We start from the raw sequence: 13,129 nt of genomic DNA on the forward strand, positions 1-13,129 counted from the left end.
TTTTTGTATCCATATATGTTTACTGATGAAAGACCAATCACTCTAGGACAGAATTTTATTTATTTTTAAACCAACAGCCAGAACCAATACCCCCCCACACACACTTTTCTTTTCTTTTTAAAAGTTATTTTAAGTTTATTTATTTATTTAACAAAAGAAACATTGTTGAAGGAGGTGAAGAAAACAACATCCATCAATTACACTTCATTCTGGCCACAAATTACTTTTTACCCCCTACAGAGTTAAGGATTTCAAACTGCCATTTCAGGGGGAAGATAAAGCAACCATCCGTGCCCCCCCCCTTCTTTTTACAAGTCTTCCCCCCCCATAGGCAGCGTAAAAAAATGATGGAACCAAATTGGGAAGGGAATGCAAGTCAACGCTATAAATATTTATTTGAAGTGCACTGGCAAAGGTGTATCGATTCTCCCAATTCATTAGAAGAAAGAAAAAGAACAGTTCTGCATTTAAGGCCATAATGCCTACAAAACCACGGAGAGATTTAAAATTCAACAATGTCTTTTACCTTCTCTTCTGGCTGTCTTCGGAGCACAAGGCTTGGCACATCAGAGCAATTAGGCAGAACCAAAGAACTCCGAGTGCAATTATTCTCCAGTCACTGACTGATTTAATAAGGGGCACACAGCCCATTGACCAATCAAAACACAGCCACCAGGGACACAGCAGCAACCATGCATTCAACGAATAGTAGTAATTATAGTTTATAGCCTGTCAATCAAAGGAAAAACAAACATTTACTTCATACTGAACTTAAGAGGCTGTTGGGAGGGAGGAAGAGATAAAATTTTACGACGCCCATTTCAGGTATTAAGAGTTTTGTTGAAGCTTTTACTAAATGAAGGACTCTAGGTGAAGTCTCTACCATGTAGGGTGCATCTAATGCAGTTTGACGCTGCTCTACATGCCATAATGCTATCCGATGGAAATCTGGGATTTGTACTTTTACAAGGTCTTTAGGCTTCTGTGCCAAAGGGTGCTGGTGCCTCACAAAATTCAAATCCCAGGATTCTGTAGGACGGAGCCATGGCAGTTAAACTGGTGTCAAATGTAGATGAACCCTGAGACTTATTTAGGCTAAGTGTAATCAGATATACCACTAACCACAATCCTCATTATACAAATTCGAATAGTCCAAGAACTATTTGTTTCTAGGAAGGCCACAGTGATTTTGGGCTTGCCCACTTTTTGCTGTGAAATGTTATTCTTAAAATTCGTGGGCTTTAATATTAATTTAATTATAGAATTATAGAATTTTAATCCTACAAGGCTTTCAGAACAATTTGAATGCATTCAGTGAAAACAATAACTTTGATGAAACAGAACTTGCCCCTAAACTTACCGTATATACTTGACTTTAAGTCAATGTTATGTATAAGTCGAGAGCAAGTTTTGGGGCTTAATCAAGGAGCATGCAACAAAGGATCTAAATGATGAAGCGAAGGAAAATGATGCCCAAGAACCTACAAAATTTTGGCTGGCATAATAACAATAACAATAACAACAACTTGTATCCCTTTCTTGGATCGAGGTGGGTAACAGCAAACAAGTTTGTGCTCACCCTAAAGGCTGGATGGATGAGAGTAGATGACGGGGGGGGGGGGGGTGTCATTGCTTCCAGGACACATTACATTTTTGCCTATCACCAAGGGATGATTCCCTTTTCTATGAGTTGAAATATGGAATTTACAGTGACCTTTTGGTACTGCCAGGGACTAAACTGGAGACTTCATTCATATAAATTACTAGTTCTACCCTGAGGGGCCTAAATAACCTTAAAGCACCAAATTCCATCTAGTCTTAGAAGCTGAGCACGGTTGGCCTTAGCTAGTCCTTAGGAAGACTGCCAAAGAATCACGGGTGCTATAGGCTATATTTCAGAGGAAGGCCATGACAAACCTCTTCTGAGTATTCCTTGCCTAAGCAAACCTTACGGAATTCATGGGGTCACTATAAGTTGATAGGAGACTTGGAAGGTAGGTAAATACAGACACACACCACTGACCTTTGCTTCCTTCCCACTTTTTTTAACTTACTGAAAAGCAATGCCATTGCAACTTACCCTTACAAGTGGACTATCATCAAATGAAGCAGGGTTATCCACTTCAGTAAATGCTGGGGGACCTGTGCCCATAATTCGCCAGCGCACATAGAGAACAGTAGCTCCTCCAGATAACAGGAGAGTCATCCTGAAAAGGAGTCCTTTTCTAAATACCACCAGACTCTAGAGAGAGAAAAAAATAGTGGGTGTGGGAATGAGTGAGTGATAGAACTGCTAAAACCTCAAAATGGTTTTGTTAAAAACTGGAGTGGTAGTGGGAACCTTACAAGATAAATGTAGTGAGATGACAAAACAGTAATTGAAAAAAAATGACAGTACAGGTTGAGTCTCCTTTATCTGAAATGCTTGGGACCAGAGGTGTTTTAGATTTAAGATGGTGGTGGTGGTGGTGATGATGATGATGATTAGATTTTGGAATATTTACACATACATAATAATAAGATATCTTGGGAGATAGGACCCAAGTCTAAACACAAAATTCATTTATGTTTCATATACACCTTATACACATAGCTGGAAGCTAATTTTATATATAACATTTTTAATAATTTTGAGCTTGAAACAAAGTTTGTGTACACTGAACCATCCAAAAGCAAAGGTTTCACGATCTCAGCCACCCATGTGGACAATTTTGGATTCTGCAGTGTTTCAGGTTTTGGAATTCCAAATAAGGGAGACTCTGACCCTGGAAGGGCTCTTCTTCATATAAAAATACATAGTAGAAAGAAGTTTGGTAGATGCTTGCTACCATCATGATGCAATGAGGAGGTGAGCCATTCAGTTTTTAACAACATAGGAAACCTGTTCAGGACAGGCAAGGCATGGACAACATTACTGCTACTCATAAAGATGTCATCAGTCTTGGAGCAGTATGGAACAGTATGAGCAATCTTCTACTATGTTTCACATTTTCATATAAAAAGCTGGGAGAAGTCACAATAGCCAGGGGCCAATGTATCAGACTAATGCTGGGGAGACCCAGGTTAAAAGCAAGGCATACTACATTGAGCTCCTTGGAGGAAAGATGGTATATAAATGTAGCAAGTAAGGTTTTTGTTTTTTTAATTAAATGTCCTGAGCTTTTAGAAAGCCAGAAAGCTTCAAGTGCCTGTTGACAGTTGCGGGACTAAAGCTGGGTATAAAGTTGGATTGGGTATTTTGGATTTTGTTGTACTACCTGTCTTGTTAGTCCTTACCCAGGATGACTAAAAGCAGAACAAATTATGCAAACAGTGAAAATAGATGCAAATATGCACTAAACTGAAAAACAAACCAACAAACAATCCAGGATTTCTGAGAAAGCAAGATGTGCCTCAGCTCCTTTTGGGGATTTTCTCTTTTTTCATGCTTTGACAGTTATATGAAGAGGCCTTGAAAAAAGTAACAATAATCTTGCCTTTCATATCCTTAGCCATGTTAAGCTCTAATAGCTGTGAGCCAAATGAGAGCAACATAAATTTTGTAAGAAATGGGTTGTTATAGCAACACTACCCAGTAAAATTAAAGAATATAAGTATGAAATTTTTCACTCTGCTTTCACGTGAGGCTTTATGTTTGTTGAATTGATACTGTTTTAAACTTATTTTGGATGTAGTTAACTAATTTATTAATGCATACCTTTTGTAGACCACCAGAGGGATATGGTTGATAGCCAAATAATAAAATAAATGAATAAAAACTTTAAAAATAAATAAATCAGCATCCTACTCTGCAGTATTAGTCACAAGAGGAAACAGTTAAAATTTTTTATTAAGCTCCCTATGTGATCAGCAAGTGTTTCTGACAAACAAGACAGTAACAATAAAATGACTATCGACCCTTAAATTGGGAAGGTTTTGGACAACCAGAAGTGAACGCTTTTTTGTTTAATAGGGGACTGAGAATTTAATTCAGTTCTGGTATGAGAAACAAGTTCCTAGCATGTGCTCTGATCATTATTGTGGGGGTCGGGCACCTGGCTCTGGTCAAAGTAAATACAAAGTAGACTGATAAGTAGAGCTTTTTTTTTTTTGGAAGAGTCCCTTGCTCCCTAATCCGAACCTTTCTTATAATTTTTACAAAACTATCCTTTTCTTCGGCTCAGTTTTGTACCTTTGACTAAAGATAATGTTCTAGATTTCCTTACTTCCTCTTTATTTTATTTCATGGAAAGGCTTAGACTTTGCTACACTATCACTATATATACATATACAATTGTCAGAGCCTGTCAACACCTTGAGTGGCATGAGGATAAAAAGCCATGCAAACCTCTTCTCACCCACTGTCCTTTTGGGCCAGAGTTGTGTAAACTGTGGGCTGAAAAGGCTGGGTGAGTGAGAGGAATGTGGAAAAGCTTGTGCAACCAAAAGGGGAAAAAAAGAGGGCCCATGAGAAAAGGGAACAAGCTGCACCTCTCAAGTAGCCCAGTCTCTCAGCACTCCTCTCAACCTCCCAGCCCTTCTGGCCTCGAGTTGTTCTTCTTCTTTTGCAAGATACAACTTGTGCCTCCTTTCTTTTCAGACAGGTCAAGAGGCAAAAGATGGAGTCGGTGCTGGAGCGCATCAAGCAGCACTCCACAGTGGTGGATGACACCAGGAATTTCAATGGTGAAGACGAAAAAGAAAATACTCTGCCACCATTAGTGTTGCAGCAATTTCCAGAGAAGGGCCTGGAGAAAGGTGAACTTCTAGGATGCTTGTCCTGTCAATCAGGGTTTAGGAGGGTTGAGTCCCTTTTCCCTGCATAACTCTCTTTCGAAAAAGTTACCTCTCTGGGTGTAGCTTGAGAAAGAAAACCACCTCTCCGAATGGACTCAGTTTCATCTGATTTTGGAAGGTAAGCAAGGTCAGGCCTAGTTAAGCATGTAGATGGCAAACCTCCAGAGGATCCCAGGGATATGCAAGTTGGGCTAGGAAGGGATCTTGCCAGAAGTACTTGGGAAGCCATCACTGCCAGTCGTAGCTAACAGTGATTGAATGGATATGATTAATGTAAACAAGAAGGGCATGTGAGCTTCTTCACACTCCTCTCACCCCCCCCCCCACTCCTTCTGGGCTGGAGTTGTTCAAACTTTATTCTATACTATACAGAGGGTCTCCTGAGGTGCAGCTTGCACTCCCCTTCTTTGTGGACAGCCAGTGTTTGAGTCTGCAGCAACAAAATATATTTAAAGAGAGTCCGTGGTGAATAAAAGGTTAAGAACTAATGTTATGTGATATCTGACAGCTATTTGATTACTCCTAATCCAGTGTATTTGATTAACACCAAATGGAGAAAGACAGACTGGCATCATGTCTAATACGTTCATACTTGAAAATAAAGTCTTATTTCTGCACTGAATGCTAATGCTAACACTAATGCGAGTGTTAATGCTAATAATAATAATAATAATGACAACAGCAATAATTTTATTAAATATATGTTTTATTTTTGTTCTTATATAGGCCTGTTACAGACAGGCCAAAATAAAGCTGCTTCGAGTCACTTTGGAGGTATGGTATTTCAATGATGCATGCGTCCTAAGAGTCCAAAAGCTGCACCAAAGCCACACTCCAGTTCTAAGGACTGGAGTGCAGCTTTGGTGCGGCTTTTGGACTCTTAGGACGCATGCATCATTGAAATACCATACCTCTAAAGTGACTCGAAGCAGCTTTATTTTGGCCTGTCTGTAACAGGCCATAGTCTATTATCTTTGATCTATTCTGGACAGCACTTATCAGGAAAATGTAGTTAAAATGCTATGCAAGGCAGGATTATCAATGGTGAAATGGGAGCAAATTCTCCAGGATCTTTAATAGCAAAGGACCCCATTGTGTAGCTACATATACAGAGAGTGACACATACACTTTTTTTGTACTGAAATACTGTCAAAAGACAAATACTCCTAGAGAGTGGGGATGTAAGTCTTTCTTCCAACCCTACTCTTCTCCCTGTAGATTAGTTTTGTTTTCAGCCTACTTCATCTGCATTTTCCAGATGAGGCAGCTGATTCCTGGGTTAAAAACTGTACCTTCATGCCCAATCTGTTATCCCATATGAATACATAAAGCTTTTATATTTATGTGTTGCCTAACCACTTTCAAGGAAGGGATATGTGCCTGGCAACCTTCTCTGGCAGATGGAATGGAATGCCAAAAACAAATTACTAGGTTGCTCACCACTCCAGTCCTAAATTTAATATCTTGATTCTAACCACAATAACTTAGTAGTAAGTTCCACAGAAATAAATTAAACTTGCCCTTTTGTAACTTGTATGGTTCCTTGAACTCTAGGATATCATGGTAAAACTTTGTGTATACTTTTATGATAGAATTCATTTCCATTTCTATGAACTATCCTGATTCAGTCACTCAGTTTTCAAGGCAGGGGGAAATTATTCCGAAATACAGCATGAGTCAGTGAAAATATCACTACCATAATGTCAATGAACATTCACAAGCTAACAGACTGTTCGGTGAATGAATCCCCCAACAACAGATTTTAGTTTCTGCAAAGGAGATAAGATGTCAGTTTGGCTGGGGAGAAAACTCTTACCAAAAAAAAAAAAAAAACTACACAGAGAAAGAATTCAGATATGGGAATCTGAATGGGGAGGGGATTTCTAAAGACAGGTAGTTCAGAGGCAAAGTAACTGAAGGTCTGAGAAAAAAGAAAGACAGATAAAACAGGAAGGATGTTAATGAGAATGGCTACCAAAAAAGATCACCCCAACCCCTACATGACTAAAATAGAATCCTGACTGAAAGAGTAGTAGGAAATGAGTAACTAGTCACTGGCCAACAAGAAGATTGCAGAGTAGTCAAAGTTAAGTCTGACTGGAATAAAAAAAAAATAGATAACAAGATTATGCACAAAACAAAATAAGAGGGAAAATTCAAATACAGAGGTACCTAGACTGCCCTAGGGAGAAAGGAGATTTGGAAGGATTTAATTGTATTCCTCCAATAAGAAGCCTCTTGACCCACATGATTAACCAGTTTAATGGCTTTCGGTTTCATGTTCAGAAAAGTACTACAACTGTAGCTCATTCTTCAAAGGGCTTGCATGATTGAATCTTGTTCAATATTCACATTTTATTGAAGAACGGTATCCACTGCAGCATGAAAGTGACATTCTAGATGAGAACATTATGCTACTAATGTTAACATTTAAACTTTAACCATATGAGGACACCAAACTAAAGTGAAATAGACTCACCTCCAATGATTTATCCTTATGCAGTATCTTCAAAAGGATTTCCAAAATATTAAGCTTGTTAATCACTACAGCATCAAAAAGAGCATTTAAACCCTAAAAAGACAAGAGTTAAGGAGGGTAAGAATGCCGAAGAAAGAGGATAATATAAAACTTTTAAATATGGTAGTTACTTATTTATAACAAGATACAAAAAACATCCAGACAACGTGAAAGTCTGGGAGGAAAAAAATGGGGAAATTGAAATACTAGTCACAATACTTACATTTCCTATCAAATCAGAATTTATTTTACTGCTTTAATAATACAACACACAAATTTATAATTTGGCACATACAACTGTAATATTTTTCACATTTATTTGTTTTAAAATCAGAAAAAAATATATAGCAGAGATGGCCATAAGTTGTAAAGGTGATAATTATATTTAATAACTACACACACACACACACACACACACGCACACACACACACACACTATTTTAAATTTTAATTGCTAAATTTTTAAAATTGTAAATTGCTGTATAATCATATGATCGATGCTGGATATATGATATATGTTATTTTGTTGTTGTGACATTGTTTTATGCAATGACCATTGGCCAAAAGCAATAAAATTTGACTGACTGAATGCTAATTGCATTTGCTTTACACACTAGCTTGAGGAACTATGGTTTCTTCTAACCAAAGTCAGTCAGGATATCAAACTGCAGTTTAACTGATGAAAGCAAATCATAGTTCTACAATGTTTACCTAACATAGAACTCTGGATTACTTTAAAGTGAAAGAGGAATTTTATTCTTCTCTTTTTGCCTATAATGGAGGGGAAGAGAGGGGAAATGCAGGAGCCCGAAGTGCCCTGTGGTTCACTCATAATCAACAAACTACAATTTAGGGCAAGGATGGACAACTTTGGAGAGGACAAAAACCATTTTTCACCCCCAGCCATGCTGGCAGGTTGCGCTGGCACGCCCAATGTGGTTGGTGCTGACATCAAAGCATTTCCATTTTCATTTTTGGCCAAGTGCTGCAAAAACAATATATGGTACCTTAGCTACCTTTTCTCACCTCTGTTATAGATATATTGCATTCTTCAATAACACTAAAATATACCTCTGAATTTAACAAACAAATTTTAAAACACAAAAGTGAACACAAGATGGATAACAAAGAAAGTTACTGGAATTTCTGTTGTCATGCACTTTATCAATTTTATCACAATTTTATTACGAAACTAGGGTTTCATAAGGAAACCATAGTGCACAAGCTATGCATAGGAAACACACATCATGAAGATTATCGCATTGCATTCCAAGAACGTTTTTGGAACCCGATTGGAACAGAACATTTTCAACTTTACCGCACGTTTATGTCCCCATCGGGTTCCCATCGCGTTCTACATACCCCTCAAAGTGTTCCATATGTGTTCCTCAGAGGGAACGGATGAGAAAGTGATCCAAGCTTGTGGAAACGTTTTTAAAACGGTCCAAGAAATGTGAGAGCGGTAATGTAATCCGTTCTTACTTCCGTTCTCATGATCTGCCTTGTTTTGATTGGCTGAACGGACTTCCCTCCCTGCATTCCTCCCCATTCCTAGAGCGTCGGTTTTCTTGCTCTCCCTGGGACTCATCGAGTAAAATAAATAGAGAAAAAAAATCAAGCCCCACCATTTGTGAGGGCTATGTGTAGATAGATGTGTGTATAATTATGGTATTATATATATGTATATGGAAAACTCTCTCTCTCTCGCTCTGTCTCTATCTCTATATATATACATATACATACATACGTATATACAACATATGTGTGTATATATATATATATATATATATGAAACATATGTGAAATATGTAATAAATAGAAAACATGTTTTATATACACACACACACACACACACACACATATATACATGACATCTATATAGATTATTAAATTATATCAATGTTTGTATATATAGATAACTGGCAATATATATATGTATATTTATATATTATATCTATATTACATACATATATATATGTGTGTGTGTGTGTGTGTGCAATATATTATATATAATATATATATGTGTGTGTGTGTGTAATATATATATATTATTTATATATTACATATTTGTGTGTGTGTGTGTGTGTGTGTGTGTGTTTGTCTATATGTGTATATAAAAAATCAAGGCAGTGTTTGAAAACAATTTTTTTCTGGCAAATCCTTTCCTTCTGTGCATGTGGTACTCATGGACAATAATACACTGTATGTCATCTTTATGTATGGTCATAAAGATGATTGTAGTAGTTTTTTTGCATTAATGATTAGTTGTCACAATACATGATGGATGAGATAATAAATAAAACAATGTGGTTGAGGTATCATTTCAGTAACAATGGCCAAAACTTAGTACTGCAGCAAATAGGTCCAATACGATCAAAAGCTGTATTACTGGTATGTTGTACGTGGTGCGTAAAATACGTAAAGTGTTGATGATTGTTGACTTCTTATCTTGCACCTTTCTTAGATTTTCATGCCATCAATAATATGTAACCTTATCTTAGTAGTTAAAATGATCCTGACATGGAGCTTTTTGTTAGGAAAGTGAAATTAACTAAATTTATCACAACAATCCTCAAGATGAATTGTGTGTTAATGGATGGTCATGACCACGGTATTCCCTGATGACATGGATCAGAATACTATGCTTTCATTTTAAAAATGGAGTTTTTTGTATGTCGAGGAGGGAATATAATAATGTAAGGTTGAAAAAACATGTGCCAGCAGAGGCTGGTTACAACAAAATTGTATGGGGACGTTATATTTTGTGTCTTTTTAATTCTTTCTTCACATCCATAATGAAGCATTTTCTAGCATCATGGAGTAGGAAGAGTCCACAAGGGCCATCCAGTCCAACACCATGCCATGCAGGAAATCACAATCAAAGCAATCCTGACACATGGCCATCCAGTCTCTGTGGGAAGAACTCTAAGGAGAGTCCACCACACTTCATGGGAGTATGACAGCCCTTATTGTCATGAAGTTACTCCCAATGTTTAGGTGGCCAGGTGGACATCCATGCGAGACAAGCGGTAATATTTACATTTCCACCGCCAGCTAAAATTAACAATTTTCTTAAAGCAGCTTTTCGTTGCTTCAAGAGAAATAGAGTTTTTGCAGTGTGACTTCTTCTCCTCCGTCTTTGCTCTTCATCAATCTTTATAATACTGCACAGTAGCTCCAAAAACACTTCCTTAGACGCCATCTTTACACCCCACAAAAGGTCACCCGATTCAGTTCCGGGTGAAAAGGAACAGTAGAGTGATTACATCATCATTACAAGGTCCTCCGAAATAAATACGCATGCGCGAATATTGAAACGTTCTCATACTTATCACGCTTCCTATAAGGACAAATGCGGTAAATTGTGTTCCCATTGCGTTCTCGGAAAGCTTTACATTTTCGAATGCGATAATATCCGTTCCCATAACGTTACCTCTTGAAACGTTTTGGGAACAGAAAAGAAACGTTTCAGGCACTGATGCGATAAGGTTCCTTGATTCAAGATATTTTACTGAACTGAGTTCAGCACATTAGAAATGAAAAGAAAACTTGCCAGTATTGTAATTCCTTGTTCTTTGCACAACATGGCTGTAGCACCGAGGAGAACACTCAACAAGACCCAGGTTGTAGAAAAATGGGATCCTTCTTTACCTAGCAGTTTTAAAACAAGACATAAAGAATAAAGACAACATGTACAACTGTTCAAAACTGGGTACCAGGTAGAAAGTTTTTTAAAAATCTATTATTTAAAGTTATGCTCTATGTCAGTAACTCTGTGTAGCTTATGGAAGTGCAAATGTCTTTTCTCCTTGGTGGAAATTTTCAGTCAAATACATATATCTACATAGCTATTATTATTCTGTTTGTATGCATTAGTATACGGTACATTTTCAATGGTGCATTCAGTTTAGGCTGTAGTTCCATCTTTTGGGAAAGTTACGTTTTTCCAGGAAGTTAAATTTTTCCAGGAAGCCATTGCCATCCCCTGAGGCTGACAGAGTGTGACTTGCCCAAGGTCATTCAGTGGGTTTATAGGGCTGAGCCAGGATTCAAACCCTAGTCTTCAGAGTCCTAGTCCAATACTCAAACCACGATGCCAAGCTGGCTATACTTCTCTAACATGGAAAAGAGACACTACTGGGTAATCGTGAATCTGGAGAGAAAAGGCAAGATGCTACAGAAATGGCAATCCCTAAACTATGACAGATGTAACATCTTGCCCAGTTTATTGTTAGACTGTTAGAAATAACTAGTTATGAGCCAATTATTCCTTTCCCTCAATATAGTAAAGTCGTCCCTCCATATTTGTGGCTTTGGCACTCACTGTTTTGATCATTTGTGTAGTCAAGGCCGCCATGAGCATCCACACTCCCCTCCTCTCCAACCTTTTCCTGCCACCCTGTAAGTGGCCCAACTGAGTCAGCTACAGGGCGATCTGTCATACTTTGCCAGAGTTTGCACTTCCAAACCTTTGCAATGCTAACAGCCTCATCGGTGTAAAAGAAAGATCCCCCTCTTCCCTCTCCACCGAGACAGAAAAAAAAAAAAAAAAAGAAATACCTTACCCCCTATACTTTGCCAGAGTTTGCATTCCTTTTTCCAATCCTTTCTGCTTTCAACCTGATTAGGAAAGATCCACCTTCCCCCCCTCCTCCTCCTCCCTCTCACTCCCAGTCAGGCAAAAGCAATACCCTCCCCTCCCCATTTTGCCAGACTTTGTATCTCCCTTGTTTCCAAAGTTCTCTCACTTTCAATCTGATGTTAGCAGCCATCATCACAACAGATCCACCTTCTTCTCATTTCTTTTCCTCCCCATAAAACACATAAATGAGGTTGGCTGCTAGTGAGACAACAATCTTTTTTTGTCCCTACAACCGCACTCAGGTGATTCATCTCACAGTGTGCTGTGTCTCACCTTTTTTGCAACCAAAAGGTAATCATGGGTCAAAAGTGTAGTGCTCCCAGTGTTTCTGAAGCTGTTTCCAAGAGTCGAATTGTGGCAAGGTGGGAAACAGTACAGGTCCTAAAAGAGAGTGAGGAGGGAGGAGAGAAAAACTGGAAGCACTTTGGAAACGAGGTGATGCAAAGTCTGGCAAAATGGAGAAGGGAGGGTGTTACTTTTGCCTGGCTAGGAGGGAAAGGGAGGATGAGGGAGGAATGAAGGTGGATCTTTCCTAATCAGATTGAAAGCAGAAAGGTGTGGAAATTATGGAAATGCAAACTCTGGCAAAGTACAGGAGGTGTAGTGTTAGTGTTTCTTTTTCTGTCTTAGTGGAGGGGAGAGGAGGGAAAGGAGGAAGGGAATGAGACTGCTAGCATCGCAAAGGTTTGGAAATGCAAAAGGAGAGGAAAGAGAGGCAAGTGTGCACGCTCTTCTCTAGCCCCCCTACCTGCCACCCTGTTAACTGGGGGGAGAGGTTGTTTGTGAAATTTTCACATTCGTGAGGGGCCTTTGCCCCTAACACCCACGAATAGGGAGGGATGGCGGTACTATACAATGGTACCTTGTGAAAGACAGCTTAATTACTTTTGAGATATAACTATAATTTTTATAGTCATGGGTATATGGTTCAACTAAATGGTCACTGCATCCTTGTGTTCTGTTGTGAAGGTTAAGAAAGACAAAAGGAGTTTTTTTTTTTGCCAGAGGACTGTGGCATTCAGATTTACAAAACAAAACACTGAACTACAACTATTTTTTTAAAAAACAATTAACTAATTATTTTTTAGCAATGGGAAATTTATTTATTTCTTATTCTATACATTTACACCCCACCCTTTTCTCAATTTTAATTTGAGGTTTGAATTGCTTTAATCTTGTGAATAGTTTAATTA

The 13,129-nt window shown here is 38.3% G+C and overlaps 1 protein-coding gene across 2 annotated transcripts in view; it reads right to left on the bottom strand.

The window, feature by feature from the left end:
* The window catches only part of LOC149319183 (gamma-glutamylaminecyclotransferase-like), a 107,010-nt gene that overhangs the window by 65,014 nt on the left and 28,867 nt on the right, over window positions 1-13,129 (bottom strand). For both annotated transcript variants that reach the window (XM_089511228.1, XM_089511224.1), the window contains exons 6-9: window positions 10,848-10,945; window positions 7,256-7,348; window positions 2,081-2,242; window positions 527-729 (exon numbers count right to left, since the gene is read on the bottom strand). In XM_089511228.1, coding sequence (XP_089367354.1) covers window positions 527-729; window positions 2,081-2,242; window positions 7,256-7,348; window positions 10,848-10,945 — 556 coding nt within the window. The remainder of the gene's footprint in view (window positions 1-526; window positions 730-2,080; window positions 2,243-7,255; window positions 7,349-10,847; window positions 10,946-13,129) is intronic.

Source organism: Sceloporus occidentalis, unplaced genomic scaffold, assembly GCF_023333645.1.
Source record: "Sceloporus occidentalis isolate IW3139 unplaced genomic scaffold, rSceOcc1.0.p SCAF_2, whole genome shotgun sequence".
In the NCBI taxonomy this organism is placed as follows: Eukaryota; Metazoa; Chordata; class Lepidosauria; order Squamata; family Phrynosomatidae; genus Sceloporus; species Sceloporus occidentalis.